The sequence below is a fragment of the Eublepharis macularius genome, chromosome 1 (assembly GCF_028583425.1).
Source record: "Eublepharis macularius isolate TG4126 chromosome 1, MPM_Emac_v1.0, whole genome shotgun sequence".
Lineage (NCBI taxonomy): Eukaryota > Metazoa > Chordata > Lepidosauria > Squamata > Eublepharidae > Eublepharis > Eublepharis macularius.
This window is the reverse complement of record NC_072790.1, coordinates 229765408-229784454: the sequence shown is the minus strand read 5'-3', so window position 1 is coordinate 229784454 and position 19047 is coordinate 229765408. Positions and strand designations below refer to the sequence as shown.

The following is a 19047-nucleotide window of genomic DNA, read 5'->3' as shown; positions in this document are numbered from 1 at the left end:
CTCACACTGTATTTAAAAAGTATTGTTGGTCAATGGGTGTACATAATACAAAGCAGGGAGCAGACATGCTCAGGGTTTTCAAGCACTTTCCCCACTCATGGTCCCAATTGTCACATGAAGGAAAGCCCCGTCATCTCAAAAAGAGTCTATGTGTGAATAAACAGAAAGTGATATTTTGACCTTTCTAGAATTCTTCCGGTCTTATCTCTAGTTGATATGCAGCTCTGCAATGCAAGCTACCTGTGGCAATGTTCAATTCTCAGCATACTCTTGCATAAATCTGGATTTTCTACCCAGATTCTGATGGGGGAGGCCCCTTCCAAGGGGTTAACATCTTTTCCCGGAAGAAGTGATAAAAAGAATGTGTTCCTTATTTGCCAATCTCCTGCCCTATATGCAAACAATGGTGTTCTCATCAATAGGATTTCCTTATTTTGATTGACTGGCTGTTAGCCACTTGCAAACTGGAGCTAATAAATATCGAGCAAGAGGAACAGATAAGACAAAAGGCTGGAGCTTTTGCACTGAAGAAGTGGAAGCTGCTGTTCAGGTGAGCTGGCAACTTTTCTTTGAAGGACAGGTATGTGAACTGCTGGAAACAAATTTTGCTGAATTACTATCCCATCTTTCCTGCATTATAGAATTAACAGACAGTGTGTATAATGATCAGATTGTGGGATTCATCAGGGACTATCAGGGAGACCAAGGTTCAAATCCCCCCTTAAGCCAAGAAACTCTCTCTCGCAGTCCAGTCTATCAGGATTGTTGTGAAGATAAAATGTCAGGGAGACAACCATATAAAACACCCTGAATTAATAGGATGAAGGGCATGATAAAAAGAAGAGGAGGCAAATTACATGGGATTTTCCAGTATATCTCTCCTTCAGGGCTGGCCCCAAGATTTTTGGTGCTCTAGACACCAAAGCAGCTGCCCACCCTTTTCATCACCCCACTGTGACATGAGGAAGTGAGCCTGCTGCCCACTTTCTTCACCATCTGCACTGCACAGTGTCAGGGGGAATGTTGCCAGGTGGCATCCCCAAGGAAACTGGATAGGGCCCTGGAACATACCTTAATTTTTTTTCTTGCTCACATGCTTCTGAGTTCGATGTAATGACATCACTTTGGCCATGATGTCATCACTGCTGCTGGAGCCAAGGCTGGCTGGCCACTCCCGCAAGCATGCAGAACCAGAGAGCCAGTTTGGTGTAATGGTTAAGAGTGCAGTACTCTAATCTGGAGAACCGGGTTTGATTCCCCATGCCTCCACTTGAAGCCAGCTGGGTGACCTTGGGCAAGTCACAGGAGCTCTCAGCCCCACCCACCTCACAGGGTGTTTTGTTGTGAGGATAATAATAACAGACTTTGTAAACTGCTCTGAGTGGATGTTAAGTTATCCTGAAGGGCGGTATATAAATCGAATGTTGTTGTTGTTGTTATAACCACAAGATGCTGGCAGGATCGCTGCAGAAGCTGCCTGGGTGCCCAGATGCAGGTGTCACTCATGAGGCCCTTACCTGGGCACTGAGGAAGGGGAGGTGTCTGGTATTTGGGGAGAGTTTTCCCCAGAAAGTCCCCCCAAATAGCAGACTGTCCAGATGAATACCGGACACCTGGCAACCCTAGCTTGCTCTCTTTGCCCCTCCCCAGGTCTCAGGGAGACATGTCTGTTTCCTGCTCTCCTCCTCCTCACCCCGCCTTGGGGAGGCAGGAAGCTGTCGCCCACCTTGCCTATAGAAGGGTAAGGAGCTGCTCCCAGCAGCTGCCCACTGAGGCTAGGGACACCTTCCTGATGCCATGGACTGGCAGACACCCTTCTAACCATTGTGCCCTAGTCTATTCCCTAGGAGTGTCTAGTGAATGGGCCAGCCCTGCTCCCCTCCAGACACTAACCAGATTGAAATGAGTTTATCTTCTGCAAGGTTGCTTCATCAGGTACTTTCAGACTATGCATTGAATTGAATATTATCAGGAGCAAGCAGGAGCATGACCATCATTCCCATCCTACAGTTACTTCATTGGCTACCTATCAGTTACCATGCTCAGTTCAAGGTATTGGTTATTGCACACAAAGCTATTCACAGCCTTGGTCCAGCATACCTACGGGACCGTCTCCCTCCCTATATCCCTCCATGGCAGCTTTACTCAACTGAACAGGGTCTCTTGCAGGTGCTAGCCTGTACGTGGGCAAAATCAACAGCAGCCCGTATGCGGGCTTTCTCTGTGGTAGCCCCTACCCTATGGAACGGCCTGCCTGAGGAGGTCAGGAGAGCCCCCATGCTCCTGGCTTTCCACAAGCAATGCAAAACTGAATTATCCAAAAAGGACTTTTTCTCAGCTAAGAGGGTGGTATTGTAGGAAAGGGATCCCAGATGTTTCGCTAATAGAAACCATAGATTTCACCATTATGTTGCCTTACATATTATCTGTTGCTTTAAATATGTACTCCTATATACTACCTGTGTTTATGTTGTTTAATGTAAGTCCCAGAATTGATTATATTCTGTTTCAGCAATTTCTCAACCCCATACTGGATCCTTGCTAATACTATGTCTTCGTAAACTCATATTCTATTCATTTACCCCATGGCATTGTTTATGGAAATGTTCTTGACACTGTATGGAAATGCCTGCCCTTGTTCTTGCCACTGATTGTACTAATCTCATATTATGTAATCCGCCTTGAGTCTCAGTGAGAAAGGCGGAATAAAAATGACAGAAACAAACGAACAGGTCTAAAATTACAAACAGTAGACTGCACCTGGTAACTTGATTTTTAAACAGGTCCATCAGCCCTGGGATGTCATCTCTTGTTACCTCTGTGGCTCAGTTCTTTGCACAACCTGTCTGAAATGAGTGGGTTGGATCCAGAACTAAATTTCCCAGTAACCGAAGCAGAGTAATTTCTACCAATTCCCCCTTCTTGCTGCAGACTCCCAGTTGCCCTTCATGCTTTCCCTGGATCCTCTGTTTGCCTGGAGCAACATTTGGGGAGATTAATGGACTGCAACAGGTGGCAGGCCAGAAAATTATGTCTGGCTGAACTTAATAGCACTGCAGTCACTATTCCCAGCTGGTTTGCTTTGCACCAGTTTCAGAGGACCACTGAAGGCCAAGTCCAGGGTGACCCTGGACTCAGAAGGAGTGAAAATTATAAGGTGCAGATGGCATTGCTATCCAAATGCACATCCGTATTATTTAGCAATACAAGCAAGTATAGTGGTTAGAGCATTGGAATAAGATCTGGAAGACCCAGGTTTGAATCCCTACTCTGCTGTGGAAGCTTGCTGGGTGACCTTGAGTAAGTTACGTAGTCTCAGCCTATACTACCTCAGAGGGTTGTTGTGAAGATAAAATGAAGGGTAAAATCAACAGCAGCCCCATATGCGGGTATTCTCTGTGGCCCTATGGAACAGCTTGCCTGAGGAGGTAGGGAATTGGCATTGTAGGGAAGTGGTTTCAGATGCTTCACTAATGAGTAAGGGACAATATAGTTCACCACTATGTTGCCTTACGTACTAACTGTTGCTGTAAGTATGTGCTCCTATGTGCTACCTGTGCTTCAAGCATGACCCTACTGGGTAGTTCTGTGTTGTCTAATGCCGGTCCTAGAATTGCTTATGTTCTGTGCCAGCATTTCTTCAACTCTGTATTGGATTCTTGCTAATACTTTGTCTTTGTAAACTTGCATTTATTTACCCTATGGCATTGTTTATGGAAACGTCCTTGATATTGACTGTATTAAGCTCAGTGAGAAAGGCAGAGTATAAATGACATAAACAAATAAAATGCTTCGACTAGACGAAAGGCGGGATATAAATGAATTAAAGAAATATTATTTAATGGTCAACCACTCCAGGGGACAAGCCATTGACTAGCTGACCTTCTGACTTTCCACACAGTCCACAATGAGGCCACTTGCTCTCCTGCTTCTGCTCTCTGCTTTCGCCCCAAAGGCTGAACTGTGTAGTAAGTATGTGCTATCTTTATATAAGTTATCATTTTGTCCTGTTACATTTATTCTCATATATTTAACTGGTTTTCTGGTAATAACACAAAAGCCTATTTTTTGTGTACATGCCAGTACACAATACTGGCCCCTTTTTTAGCCAGAGAGATTGTGCTCCCAAGGAGTAAACATCACACATGCTGGCACCTCTTTTTTAAAGAAAAAATGGTTGAGTAGCACAAATAAGCAGATGATGCTGAGCTCTATTTCACCTTGACAGCTGAGTTGGGTGGATCTATGGAAGCCCTCAACAGATGCCTGGAGAAGGTAATGGGATGGATGAGGGCCAGTAAACTGTGGCTCAGTCCAAACTAAACTGAGGTGTTGTTGATCAATGACCAAGCCACTTGAGGACTCAGGAGTTAGCAAGTCCTGAGGGAGCTGATTCATTGCTTGGTGGTGGTGCTAGATTCTGGCCTACAGTCAGAGGCTCGGGCTTCCATTCTGGCCAACAGTGCCTTTTATCAGCTGATATGATAGACACTGCCCTTCCTCTACAAGCATGATTTGGCCGCAATGATATGTACTCCGATCAGGTCACAGAAACTTCAACTGGTCCAAAGGGCAATAGCTAGATTGTTGTCAGAGGATGGGTATACCATCCCAGTGCTGAAACTAGCTGATCTGTGGATCTGCCCTGTTGATTAAGCAGTTTATGAGGTTACCAGGAAGGTCTGTATAGTGAGGGACACTCTGGAAATGAAATGTACACCAGTTTGGTGTAGTAATTAAGAGCGGCAGGACTCTAATCTGGAGAACCGGGTTTGATTCCCACTCCTCCACTTGAAGTAGCTGGTTGACCTTGGTCAGTTACAGCTCTCTCTGAGTTCTCCACCGACCCACCTTGCAGGGTGATTGTCGTAAGCTGCTCTGAGTAAGCATTAAGTTGTCCTGAAGGGCAGTATATAAATTGAACGTTATTTCAAACGTTATTCTGCAAGCAAGAATGTTATTCAGCAAGTCATTCATTTTGGACAAGGTGTGAGGTGATCTCATAGAATCAAAAAACAAACTCTGATTAAGGGGTGTGACAGTTTCTCACCTAGACCTAGCTATCAAATCATGAAATGGAGTTTTACTATCTTTAAGACACAGTAAGGTTCTCTGGTTGGATTTAATAAAGAGCCTCCCTGTCTGCATAGGCCCTAAGAGTGTGGGGAGGCCAGGAGGGGTGACTGTTCTGTATTTTTGTTCAGGAGGCCACTGGAGGTAACAATGCATGCTTAACATGCCTTCATTTTGGTGATGGGATCGGAGTCTAAATACTTTGCTGTTCTAGTTATCCTAAAGGGTTACGGGTTCTAGATTACCTCCCTGCTAAATTTAACTTTTGTTATGTATATAGGCAGTGACAGTTGCATCAATTTACTGAAGCAGGACATCCTCAACCTTCTAGCGAAATGGGAAGGGTCTTCCTGCCTTCCAAACTCTCCACAGAAGAATCTGCCTCAAAGCTGCAAACAAATCAAGGATTCCCAACAAGAAGCCACAGGTGAGAAATGGTCTTTGCGAAAATTTAATGCAACCGACATTAAAATCCCATCTTAGTTCTCTGAAATAATAACACCAATCAGTAACAATAGCACTGAATAACAAAATATTGCATTGTTTTAATTCTTTCTCTTATCACACCACCTTCTGGGCCTGTGCAGATGGGCTGTATTTCCTGCAGACGGGAGATGGTGAGGTCTACCAAACCTTCTGTGACATGACCACCAATGGAGGAGGTTGGACTCTGGTGGCCAGTGTCCATGAGAACAACATGTATGGGAAGTGCACTGTGGGGGATCGTTGGTCCAGCCAACAAGGGAACAACCCCAACTGCCCAGAAGGAGATGGAAACTGGTCCAATAACTCCACCTTTGGGTCAGCCGTGGCCTCAACCAGTGATGATTACAAGGTGAGGAATATTGCCTAGAAGATCTGAGGACTGAAATAGTGGGAACCATAGATATAATATATCATCTAGGTCAACTGTGTCTCTGTACATATAAAGCATAATAAATCCACTCGGGCCCAGCCTGCCTTTAAAAGTTTCCAAGGAGGAAGTTTATATAACCTTATACCATAATAAATCTGCCCAAGCCTTTTTCTTGTTTAGGCTGTAAAATAGGAACTTTCTTGAACTGGTTACAAGGAAATTCCATCACTACTTTAGCTATTCCTATAGAACGTCAGCCCCCCAGCATCACTAATTAAAAGATCTCAAATAGAAAGTTTTCATTGCATGAGACCCTGGAGAACCACTTCCAAGTCACATTGTTGGGCTGGATGGACCAATGGTCTCACTCAAGAGAAGGCCACTTCCCATGTCATTTGGAAAAGCACTTACTTTGCATCCAAGGAAGAAGCTTGAAGAGATTTTGATTCATATCACCTTATGTCATAATAAATCTAACCAAGCCTTTTTGTTGTTTAGGAAGGAAATTCCGACACCATTTTAAGAAGTTCAGCTACTCCTGTAGTACTTTGATCTCCTGCATCACTAGTTAAAAGATCTCAAGTAGAACGTTTTCATTGCATAAGACCCCAGGGAACCAAGTCACACTGTTGGGCTAGATGAACCAATGGTCTCACCCAAGAAAAGGTTACTTCACATGTTATCTGGGAGAGCATTTGCTTTGCATGCAGAATATCCCAGGTTCAATCCCTGCCATCTCTAGTTTAAAAGGATTCCAGCAGCAGAACTGGAATCCTATTCTGAGATCTTATTCTGCAATCGTATTCTGAGATCTTAAGAAACTGAGAGTAATCCATACAGACCAGACTGATTCAGATGTAGGTACTTCATATATTCAGGGGCTAGCAAGCACACAAATTACATGAACAAGGTTCAAGTTCAACCCCCAGCATATCCAATTAAAACATCACAGGTAAGAGAACTGGGGGGAAGCCCTGCATGAAACTGGAAGTGTCCTTCCAGCAATGCCAGAATATACTGTATTGGGCTAGACAGACTGATGATCTGACTGCATTAGGCAGCTCCAGATATGCACTCTTTCTTGCCCTATTCTCAACTATCATGATCAACAATGATCCTTCCTCTTTCCTAAATTTATATCTAGTGATACACTTTCCTTCAACAAATGGCTGCTTACCATTTGGTCTTCAATGCCTTTATTTAAAAAAAAATCCCTCTCTTTTTATACTTACTTTTCAGAAAGTCATAGATCCCTCTCAATAGTAGATATGATTTTGACGAGAGATTTAGCTACCATCATTTCTAAAGTAGGTATCTATGTAAGAATTTCTCAGATCATAATCCTATGACTATGATTTATAAGAAAAAAGTTGTACCTTTAGATGGAAATTAAATCAAGTTTTATTACAAAATGAAGCAATTGTTAATGATTGTAAGACCAAGGCTGTTTTCACACTACTAACCTGCTTCTGTAACATTGCAAAACGTCGCGCAAAAAATGCAGAAGATAGCATCTTCTTGTGAGAGTTTTGCGTGATGTCGCGCAAAACTTTCGCGAGAAGACGCTATCTTCCGCAATTTTTGTGCAACGTTTCACAAGGTTATGGAAGCAGGTTAGTAGTGTGAAAATGGCCCAGATTAAAGGAATTTTTTGCATTTTGTCCTCCTTCCTACCCCTTTTGAATCCACCCACCATGTCCCCCTTTTTTATAATAAACCTTACTATAAAAGTATTTTTGGCTTCCTTGGTACAATCCTTTTCTCTGGGATATTCTCCGATTCTCTTCCCTACATGCCAGACAGCTTGAGCACTACCCTCAGTTTGCTATAAGATCATTTTTCATGGTTTCCACCCTGTTACTTATTCTTTTGCTAGGGCTGAGCTGGAAGAGCTGCTTCCCAGCGGATCAGTCTAGCTGTTCTCAGGAGGTACCTAAGTGGTGGCAGGCAACTACCTGCGTATTTTCCAGGGAACTCTTGGCCTAAGGTTGTTCTCAGCAAGGAAAGTCACTTTCCCCCTTTCCTAACCGTAACAATATATTAGTAAACAGAGCCTTCCTAGGATTACAAAACACCAAAGACAAATTATGAATGGATCAATAACGATAAGAGAAGTGGCGGATGCTATAAAAAATATTAAGCCTGGGAAGGCTTCTGGACCTGACGGATTCCCAGGCACTTAAGTGCTTTGGGGATGAATTGTTACAACACTTATGAGGAACTGTATTTTAGAGGGAAATAAGATGCTTGAGACCTGGAAAGAGGCCAATAGTACATTAATGCCCAAAGACATTAACTACAAATTATGTACAAATGATTAACGTATTATTGCAGAAATGTATAAACTTGTTTTGAAACTGGAGACAGAAGAAGAGCAAGTCAAAGAATATATGATTAAATGGGCTAAAAATTTTGGGTATGATATATTAAATGAACAATGGGTAAATATATGGTTAAAAAGGCTGAAATGTACATTAAATTCCAGTCTTGAGAATTTTATAATATGATGTATCAATGGTATATGGCTCCTGAGAAATTGGCTAGAATGTATAAGAGTACATCGAATGTATGTGGGAAATGTACTCAGCATGAAGAATCATTATTTCATATGTAATGGTCTTGTAATTTGCAAAAATATTTTGGGAAAAGTATCATTATTGATACAGACTATTTTAAAGATTAAAGTGCACAAAACCTGAGACATTCTTATTGGGAAAGATAGACTTTCAGTTGTAGAAAAGAGCTGGCACTTCCTTTTTATAAAGGATTACAGCAGCAAGACTACTGTATTCTCAAAACTGGAAGAATCCGACACTGCCTACAATAGAGGAATCTTTGACAAATATGATGGAATGGGCTGAGATAGCACTGATTAGAAAAAAGGCAATAATTTCATTTGTTGGTGAATGGAAACTCTTCTTGGACTATTTGTATGAAATAGATTTTGAAACAATTTCATGATTTCTGGATTAAGTGATTTTGCATTAGGAAAAAGAGAGCTAATGGCTAGTTATATTTGTGTCAAATGATTGTTTTATATGTTATCTTCATTGGTAGGTAGTTTATAATAGTTTAATTGATGTTTTAGATATTTATGATGTGATACGTAATTTTTAGATTAATGGATTAATGACTGTGTTATGTTTATTTATGTGAATTTATTATATTTTACAGGATAAACGTTTTTTAAAAAGAAAGAAAAAAGAGCTGTTGATCATTACTCAGAGAGAATGTAGATTTGACATATGAGTATTTGTTTTGGAGAAAATCAGAAACCTCTTAGTTTAGATTGTTTTTGTTGTTTTTTTGCATTATGTATGTTTTGTATGTTGATTAATTGTATTTCTTTGTTTTATTAGTATATGTGTAATTGTAGTTTTTTAAGGTTTGTTTTTAATTATGTAAATTTTTTAATTTAAAAAATCCCTCTCTTTCCTTGCTTTCCAGAATCCTGGCTATTATGACCTGGCAGCAAAAGATCTGGCTATATGGCATGTTCCCAACAAAACTCCAATGAAAGAATGGCGGGACACCTCCCTCCTGAGGTATCGCACTGAAACTGGGTTCTTGGCTGCAGAAGGAGGTAACCTTCTCCGGCTTTACCAGGTAATGATGGTTGTTTGGTGACTTAGAATTTCTGCCTGATAATTCAGCATTTGGAGTTTGGGAAGATGGAAGTTAAGGCAAGCACTCCTGGGGCTTGCGCATCGTAGTCCCCTATTGTGAATCACAGGGACTTACACTCAAACAAGTATTTGCTCAACTAGAATATTCTGTAAATAAATTATAACAGAGATATCACAATATATTATCTTGCCCTCCTAACAAAGGAATTTGGCCCATAAATGGAAAGCAGTAATCAGTTTGCTTCTCCTTTCAGAAATACCCAGTGAAATTTGGAATTGGCAGTTGCCTAGCTAACAATGGCCCAGCGGTGCCTGTTGTCTACGATGTGGGCAATGCCCCGAAGACAGCCGGATATTACTCTCCAAATGGGCGGAGTAAGTCTTTTTTGTTTGCTTAGATTCTACAGTCACTTTGCCAAAATCTGTGTTCTGACAAAACAAGCAGGAACCACTCGAGTTTTGTGACTCTCCCTTCTCATCTGTACCTACTTATTCATGTATTCATAGTGATCCTCACAAGTAGTTGACAAGACCTCTAGCCAAAAAAAATGTGAAAAAAGGAAACTGGGTATTGCAAACAGCCAGCCAGAAGGATTTAGTGAGGACTAAGTGCCCGGTGCTGCTTCTTCTATATGTTTACATCTCTAAGCAGTATAGGGTCTCATACCTTTGCTTTTATTGCTATCACCATGTTATGCAATTTTTTTTTAACAAAAAGCAGCTTAGGCTGTGTCCAACAAGGACGTTTGTTTTCACCTGGGTTTCCCAAGTGGAGCCCTTTGTATGGATCTTCTGCACAACCCTGTACTGCAATTGCCTTCTGCAAAACCCTGTGCTGTAATTGCCGTCTTTCTGGGTTATCCCTGCCCTTGATACATTCTTTGCCAAACCCACTTTGCTCCAATCTTATGGGAAGGAGCTCAGCCCAAGAGTACTGCCATGGTGTTTGGAAGAAATGAAGCGCACTTTCCTGTCCTCCAACAGTCCCAGCCACGTGGTGGTAGTGCAACCCAGGTCTTATTTGGAGAGCTCCCATACAATTACTAAACAAGGCCAACCCTGCTTAGCTTTCAAGATCTAATGAGATCAGGCTTGCCTGGGCTATCCACGTGAGAGCCCCCACCTACACCACAGGACTGTTTTTTGAGGACTTTTTACAAAAATGGTAATTAATACAGTGCTATAACAATCCATTGCCAGTTATCTTATTCCAGTTTTAAGAGAGCAGTTATAATGAGTAATAGGTATTTCTATTGGTTATAAGGACAGTGCTTTTTATTCACTTCTTTAAAATGTGGCGCTTACCTTTTTTGTAGGGGTATAACTATGTCCCCATAACATTTATAATAAGCAGCCGTCAATCCATTTGGGCCAAGAGCCTTCTCTGCCTTTAATTTTTTGATGGGAAAGTTAATCTCTTGTATTGTTATTACCTGATTTAGAATATTTCTATGCCTAGGCATAAATTCTTTAATTGGTTATAGTAGTTATACCCCTACAAAAAGTAATGAAGGAAATACAAGACAAGAAGATCTTACCACCGATGTGGCTAGAGGCAAACATAACTTTAATACATAAAGAAGGGAACGATCTGTTACTACCACAATCATATAGACCCATTTCTTTGTTGAATGTGGATTATAAAATATTTACAACAATACTGGCGTAAAGGTTAAGAAGATGTATCTCAGATGTAATTCAGCACCAAACAGGATTTGTTCTGAAGAGATACATGAGAGATAATATTAGATATCTCCTCAATGCAATTGAATACTCAAGAAGGAAGGGGGGGGGGTACTACATTTATGTTTCTGGATGCTGAAAAAGCATTTGATAATGTGTCTTGGAAATGTCTTACGAAAGCACTGCAAAAAATGAACTGTGAGACTGAGTTTTTGAATTAGATGCAAAGTATCTATACTAACCAGCAAGCCACAATCCTAGTTAATGGTTTGTTTATGGAAAACATTGAAATAACAAAAGGAACACAACAGGAATGCCCAATATCACCATTACTGTTCATTATTGCTTTGGAAATTTTGGCGGTGAGAATCAGGCAAGACAGCAGAATTGATGGCATAAAGGAAGGGAAAGAGATATATAAAATGAAAAGCTACTAGGGGTGTGCAAGCCAAAAATTTTCGGCTAAAGCCGAAAGCAGAAAGCCGAAAGAGGATTCTCTTTCATATAAGCCGAAAGCCGAAACGGCCAGCCGTTTCGGCTTTCAGCTTTCGGCTTTTTCAATGGGAAAATGCCTCCGGCGTCTTCCCGGACGTCTGGGGGAGGCATTTTCCCACCGAATCAGCCCAAAATTGGTGGGGACCTTCCTCTAGCCCTTCTCTACAAACCCCCCAAGTTTCAGACCGATTGGACTTAGGGGGGCCATGTTATGGCCCCCCAAAGCAGGTCCCCCTATCCTCCCATAAGAAAGCGAAGGAGCAGCATATTGTTAGCATGCTGCTGCTCATCTTCTTCATTATTTCCTATGGGGAAAAATGAAGAAGCAGGCTTCCTTTGCCAGGGGTGGCATTTTGCATGCAAAATGCCCCCTTACCCTCAGGGGCCCTTCTCCCACCCTTCCTCCCACCCTCCACCAAGGCTCAGCCTGCTCCCACTTGGGGGGGGGGCATTTCATGGCCTCCCCAAGTAGGTGCTCTGCTCTCATCTCTAGCACTGACAGCTGGGGGAGGCTTGTCTTGCCAGGGGTGGCATTTTGCATGCAAAATGCCCCCCAGCCCTCAGGGGCCCTTCTCCCACCCCTCCTCCCACCCCCACCAAGGCTCAGACTGCTCCCACTTGGGGGGGCATTTCATGGCCTCCCCAAGTAGGTGCTCTCATCTCTACCACTGACAGCTGGGGGAGGCTTGTCTTGCCAGGGGTGGCATTTTGCATGCAAAATGCCCCCCAACCCTCTGGGGCCCTTCTCCCACCCTTCCTCCCACCCCCCACCAAGGCTCAGACTGCTCCCACTTGGGGGGGCCATTTCATGGCCTCCCCAAGTAGGTCCTCTCAGCCCCTAAAGTCCACCCCTTACAGCCCCACACAAACCCAATTCCCCCCCAGCTGCCACACACAGACCCAAATCCCCACATTAGCCCCTCATAGACCCAAATCCACCCCCAGCAGCCCCACACCCATAACCCCAGGAACAGGCTGGCAAAGGCCAGCCCTCTCCTTTTGTTCCCTATGCTGGGAACTTCTAAACTCTCTTTCCCTGGGCAATTCTGTTCCTGGGGTTATGGGTGTGGGGCTGCTGGGGGTGGATTTGGGTCTATGAGGGGCTAATGTGGGGATTTGGGTCTGTGTGTGGCAGCTGGGGGGGAATTGGGTTTGTGTGGGGCTGTAAGGGGTGGACTTTAGGGGCTGAGAGGACCTACTTGGGGAGGCCATGAAATGCCCCCCCAAGTGGGAGCAGTCTGAGCCTTGGTGGGGGGTGGGAGGAAGGGTGGGAGAAGGGCCCCAGAGGGTTGGGGGGCATTTTGCATGCAAAATGCCACCCCTGGCAAGACAAGCCTCCCCCAGCTGTCAGTGGTAGAGATGAGAGCACCTACTTGGGGAGGCCATGAAATGGCCCCCCCAAGTGGGAGCAGTCTGGGCCTTGGTGGGGGGTGGGAGAAGGGCCCCTGAGGGCTGGGGGGCATTTTGCATGCAAAATGCCACCCCTGACAAGACAAGCCTCCCCCAGCTGTCAGTGGTAGAGATGAGAGCAGCTACTTGGGGAGGCCATGAAATGCCCCCCCCAAGTGGGAGCAGTCTGAGCCTTGGTGGGGGGTGGGAGGGTGGGAGAAGGGTCCCAGAGGGCTGGGGGGCATTTTGCATGCAAAATGCCACCCCTGACAAGACAAGCCTCCCCCAGCTGTCAGTGGTAGAGATGAGAGCAGCTACTTGGGGAGGCCATGAAATGCCCCCCCAAGTGGGAGCAGTCTGAGCCTTGGTGGGGGGTGGGAGGAAGGGTGGGAGAAGGGTCCCAGAGGGCTGGGGGGCATTTTGCATGCAAAATGCCACCCCTGGCAAGACAAGCCTCCCCCAGCTGTCAGTGCTAGAGAGATTAGAGCACCTACTTGGGGAGGCCATGAAATGGCCCCCCCCCCATGTGGGAGCAGGCTGAGCCTTGGTGGAGGGTGGGAGGAGGGGTGGGAGAAGGGCCCCTGAGGGTGAGGGGGCATTTTGCATGCAAAATGCCACCCCTGGCAAAGGAAGCCTGCTTCTTCATTTTTCCCCATAGGAAATAATGAAGAAGATGAGCAGCAGCATGCTAACAATATGCTGCTCCTTCGCTTTCTTATGGGAGGATAGGGGGACCTGCTTTGGGGGGCCATAACATGGCCCCCCAAAGTCCAATCGGTCTGAAACTTGGGGGTTTGTAGAGAGGGGTTAGAGGAAGGTCCCTACCAATTTTGGGCTGATTCGGTGGGAAAATGCCTCCCCCAGACGTCCGGGAAGACGCCGGAGGCATTTTCCCATTGAAAAAGCCTAAAGCCGAAACGTTTCGGCTTTTTTTCTTTCGGCTAGCCGAAACGTTTCGGCTTAGCCCGAAACGTTTCGGCTAACCTGAAGGAAGCCGAAACACTTTTGTTTCGGCTTTCTTTCGGCTTTCAGAAAGCCGAAATGCACATCCCTAAAAGCTACTATTGAATACTAAGCTACTATAAAATAAAACTCTACTATTGGCAATGATAGAAGAACAAGAAGAGATTGAAAAAATAACCGACTGTGCCATTACTACAAAGCCTGTAAAATACTTAGGAATAAATATATTGGCACAAAATGAGAGCAATAAGGACAATTATCAAAAAATTTGGACAAGCATTACTGAAGATCTGCAAAGATGGGAAAATTTGAATATTTCATGATTGGGAAGGATTTCTGCTATTAAAATGAACATATTGCCAAAATTGAACTTTTTGTTTTAAATGGTGCCAATTCAGATAGACCAAAAGTTTTTAAACAAGTGGCAGAAAGTAATAAACAATTTTATATGGATGGGGAAGAAACTAAAAACAAGATTTAAAGTATTACAGGATGAAAAAAAACTCAAGAAGGATTGGTAATACTGAATATTAAATTATACTGCCAGGCAGCAGCATTGGTTTGGATAACCGATTGGATTATAAATCAGAATAGAAGATACGTTAAATTAGAGACAACTGATGCTAAAGAGGGTATTAATAAATATTTACGGCTTAAGAAATCACTAAAATCAATTCAAAAGCAAGATGGTGTTCATATATTAAGAGATGGACTACTTAAAATATGGTTTCATTGCAGAAATAGACTGAGCCCACCAATTTTTCCACTGATATCGCCAATAAATGCTCACTGTGATGCCAACACTAGAAACAGAATTGACCAGTTTAGTTATGAATTTATGACAAATAAGCAAGGTAACATGAAAACTTGGCAAGAAATTCATGCTTAAGGGGGAAATATTCGATGGTTAATATGTCATCAAATAGTATCTAAGCTTAAAGAACAAACTCTCAAAGGCGGCGGCAGATTAAGAGAAAAAACAGAATTTGAATTACCGATAAACTGTGACCAGAAGCATTTATTAGGAAAAGTCTATAAAATTCTACTGCAACACCACACAGAAACAGAACAAGTAAAAAACTGTATGGTGAAATGGATAAATTTCGGAGAAACTATTTCCATGAATCAATGGGAAAATCTATGGACCAAAGATAATAAATTTACAGATTGTCAATTGTTAAGAGAGAACTGGCATAAAATGTTCTTTAGATGATATATTATGCCCAAAGATATTGCGGGAATTAGTAAGAATTATAGTGGGCAGTGTTGGAAATGTCCATGCACAGATGCAACATTCTGTCATAAGTAAGCACAAAGCTATTGGATGAAAATGTATGAAGAGATGCAGAAGATTTTCAGGCTCAGGTTTGACCTGAATCTGAAAAATATGCTGTTAAATATCTTACCAAGTAATATTACAAAAGAACAGGGAGATCTCTTCCGGTATATGGTGACAGCCACGAGACTACTATATGCAGCAAAATGGAAAACAGATTCTTGTCCTGATATGCCCGAGAGGATAGTCAACCTATATGAACATGCATCAATGGCTAAATTAACCTCCTATGTGCAAAACAGACCAATACTGGAATTCCAGAAAAATGAAAAGATTTCTTTGATTACTTCGGTCGAAACTAAGATAAATTAAGGTAATCATAATACACAGGCAAAATATGGAAGAGATGACTGATGAAAAATTATTGATATTAAAGTTTGGGTATAAGCAATCAAGGAGAGGGGACGAGAACTATTATATAAGCTAGTTGTGCTGTTAAATATTTTGAATATACTTTTCTGTTGTAGCTCAAATATAGTGCTTTTTATTTTATATAAATGTCTATGGACTTTCCACTGTCATTTCTATCTTTTCTTTTTCAATAAAACTTATATTATTAAAAAAAAACCCCTAAAAATCCAAAATGTGGCGCCCACCTTGGAAGGATGGCAGACATTCCCTGTGGAAATGTGGAGTTTGAAGTTGATAGGCAAGGAATTCCCATCGTCAGTTATTTTAAGCAGTGTTCAGCAGACAATTTCATTCCCATCCCTTCGTTCTTCTTGCCTTTCCTACTCTTTATGATTTCTTCTGTGTTCTCTCAGATGAATTTGTTGCTGGCTTCATTCAGTTCCGAGTGTTCAATCATGAGAAAGCAGCCATGGCTCTCTGCGCTGGGGTTAAAGTCACCGGATGCAACACAGAACATGTGAGTATCCTGGCGACAGGAACTTAGCTTCCAGAAGGGATGGTTCTCAAACCTCTTTCCAACAACAACCACACTCAACAACCACAGCAAGATTCAAGTCCAGTAAAACCTCAAAGACCAAGATTTCCAGGGCATAAGTTTTAGAGAGTCCAAGCTCCCTTCATCAGATATCTGTTGTTCTACCTCAAACCAACAGTTACCCATCTGAAACTAGCTCTGTAACTTATTACCTATTTGTTGGACTCTGTATGGAAAGGTAGTCACTAAAACAAGCTGAGGAGAAACCAGTGCTGCTCAAGGGACACATCTGTCTAGTATTCAGTGTCTTTATTAATGTATCTGAAAACAGCATACTACTCTTTTTGATCAAAATAACACTTTGCTACCTTCCTGCTTTTGACCTGTATAAGCTCTAGTCCCTGTTTTGGAGGTATTTTCAATTGAGATTAATATTTGCTGAATTTTGGTCTAATTCTAATCCCGTCTCTATAGGGTTGGCAGCTCCTCCCAAGTTGTGCCATTTGTTTTACTCTCCCTTCTTTTTCTTAGCACTGTATTGGCGGAGGAGGATATTTCGCAGAAGCAGCTCCTCGGCAGTGTGGGGACTTCGCCAGCTTTGACTGGGATGGATATGGGACTCACCGTGGCTGGAGCGCTTCTAAAGAGATAACTGAATCTGTTGTACTGATCTTTTACCGTTGATGGCTGGTGTGGCAGAAAGAGGAGTACCGGAGGCACAGTCTTGACCAGGGCTTTTTTTCTGGGAAAAGAGGTGGTGGAACTCAGGTGGTGGGTTTCCCTTGGTGCAAATGGTCACATGGCTGGTGGCCCTGCCCCCTGATCTCCAGACAGAGGGGAGTTTAGATTGCTCTCCGCGCCACTCCAGCGGCTCAGAGGGCAATCTAAACTCCCCTCTGTCTGGAGATCAGGGGGTGGGGTCACCAGTCATGTGACCATTTTCAAGAGGTTCTGGAACTCTGTTCCACTGCATTCCAGCTGAAAAAAAGCCCTGGTCTTGAGCATGAAAACCTGTCTTCTGTGCATATAGGCTGTCAATGGAACTGAAAATTAAAAAAACTGAACGGAGATGTACCTTTTGTGCAGTTTGTTCTTCTGAGGATTTCTCATGTGACTACTAGAGTAGAACAGTATTCCAAACATGTGCAGTCACCAGCTAGTTGCAACTAAGAACACCTATAGCGGGAGCTGACCAATGGTCTCTCAAATCCAGCATCCCATTTCCTATGGTGGGCAGCCAGACATCTCTCAAGTCAGAGTGTGCATTTGGAAAGTATATAATCGGGGACTTCCTGTTTGGGATCCATGGAGGTCTAACGCAGCTCCACTTGCGGAGCTGACCGGACTGCCGTTTTAACCGGCCGGCGGGGTGAAAATAGCCCGCGGCCGACTGCTCTCAGGCGGGGAGCAGGCAAAGAACGCTCAAGACCCTAGGGTGAGCTAGATCTCGGACGAGGGGGGGCTCTACACAGCGAGTCTCCCCCCGATCCTTGAGGTCCCACCTTGCGACGGGTCGGCTATAATCTCTGCGGCAGTTTTGGGGCCAATTCGGCTGGCATAAGACCTACATACCCAAGCATCGATTGGGGGAAGAAGCTGAGAGGAGAACTTAAAATCGAAACAGCGATTACAACCCGAGAAAAGTGAAGAGAAGGTAAAGATCATTATCTTCTGAGACGGGACAGATTGATAAAAACAGAGAGGAAAAAAAGTAGATTTTTAAACTGCAACAGACTAGTGAAAAGGAGGGGAAGACTCGGCAGGAATCGAATTTAAAAAGAGACTAAGTTTAAAGAAGTTATTAAAGAAATGGGACTATTGTTTTGAATACCTGTGGCTTTGGAGCTGTGAGAAAAAGACACCATCGCGAGATCTGCTGTGGGAAGACGGGAGACAGGAAGTGCGTAATAACAATAGAGTGGCTGGAGAGAAGCGGCCCTTGCTGGAGGGCAGGAAGTAGGGAATCGCCATTTTTGAAAGGGGAAGGGTCGCGGCTTCAGCGGAAGAGGAAGTAGGCCATCTTGGATTACAAAATCATAGAGAAACCATAGAGAAAAGACGCCCGACATTTTGGACTCTTTAAAACTTAATTTCTATAAGAAGACCGGGACATTTAAAATAGAAAAACGTTAAATTTTACGCCACGGAGTTAAGGAAGAGAGCGGATTCGTGGGAGCGAGCTAAAGCAAGCCCCACGATGTCAAAAAAAGAGTGGCAATCGGCAATAGAAAACCTGGATAAAAACCTGGATAAAAAACTTTTAGATATGATTAAAGAACTTAAGGACACGAAATTGGAGCTGATAAAAGAGGTTAAAGAGGTTACACAGACAGTAAAATCGGAGCTGTCAGAAGTGAAAAAAGGTATGGAAACAATACGAAGTGAATTACAAGGAACGCAGCAGAGAGTTAAAACAGTAGAAGACGCGATGGAGAATTTAGCAGACACGCAACAAACAGAGATGAGATTGGTGAAGGGGAGAATGTCAGTTGCAGAAACTAAACATATGGAGAAGCAGCTACGTTTTCGTGGCTTGCCAGAAGTGGAAGGAAAGTCAGCGCAAGAACAGATGACTGAGGTGTTGGCTGAGTACCTGGGGAAGGAGGAGGAGGAAGTTGTGGCTATCCTAGATGTGGCATACCGTGTGAATTCGAGAATAGCAACCCAGAGGAAACTACCAAGAGATGTGATTGTGCAGTTTACAACACGAAATATGAAAGAGAGGATTGTGACAAAACAG

The 19047-nt window shown here is 43.2% G+C and overlaps 1 protein-coding gene across 3 annotated transcripts; it reads left to right on the top strand.

The window, feature by feature from the left end:
- The first annotated feature begins 488 nt into the window (after window positions 1-488).
- Window positions 489-17103, top strand: LOC129329144 (intelectin-1-like). 3 transcript variants are annotated; one of them, XM_054978588.1, is made up of 8 exons: window positions 489-550; window positions 3902-3968; window positions 5354-5500; window positions 5661-5908; window positions 9377-9535; window positions 9810-9930; window positions 16186-16289; window positions 16839-17103. In XM_054978588.1, exons 2-8 carry the CDS (start codon window positions 3908-3910, stop codon window positions 16989-16991), a joined length of 993 nt encoding a protein of 330 aa, XP_054834563.1. In that variant the 5' UTR covers window positions 489-550; window positions 3902-3907; the 3' UTR covers window positions 16992-17103. The 3 variants fall into 3 exon arrangements, with proteins under 3 accessions (XP_054834563.1, XP_054834560.1, XP_054834571.1); XM_054978585.1 differs by having other exon boundaries at window positions 493-580; XM_054978596.1 differs by having other exon boundaries at window positions 536-550; window positions 3859-3968.
- The last annotated feature ends 1944 nt before the right edge of the window (window positions 17104-19047 follow it).

Excerpts from the sequence above, each read along its gene's own strand:
- LOC129329144 (XM_054978588.1), top strand. The coding sequence starts at position 3,908 with ATGAGGCCACTTGCTCTCCTGCTTCTGCTCTCTGCTTTCGCCCCAAAG. Across the intron at positions 5,501-5,660 it reads TTCCCAACAAGAAGCCACAG|ATGGGCTGTATTTCCTGCAG; the intron begins GTGAGAAATGGT and ends GGGCCTGTGCAG. Across the intron at positions 9,536-9,809 it reads ACCTTCTCCGGCTTTACCAG|AAATACCCAGTGAAATTTGG; the intron begins GTAATGATGGTT and ends TTCTCCTTTCAG.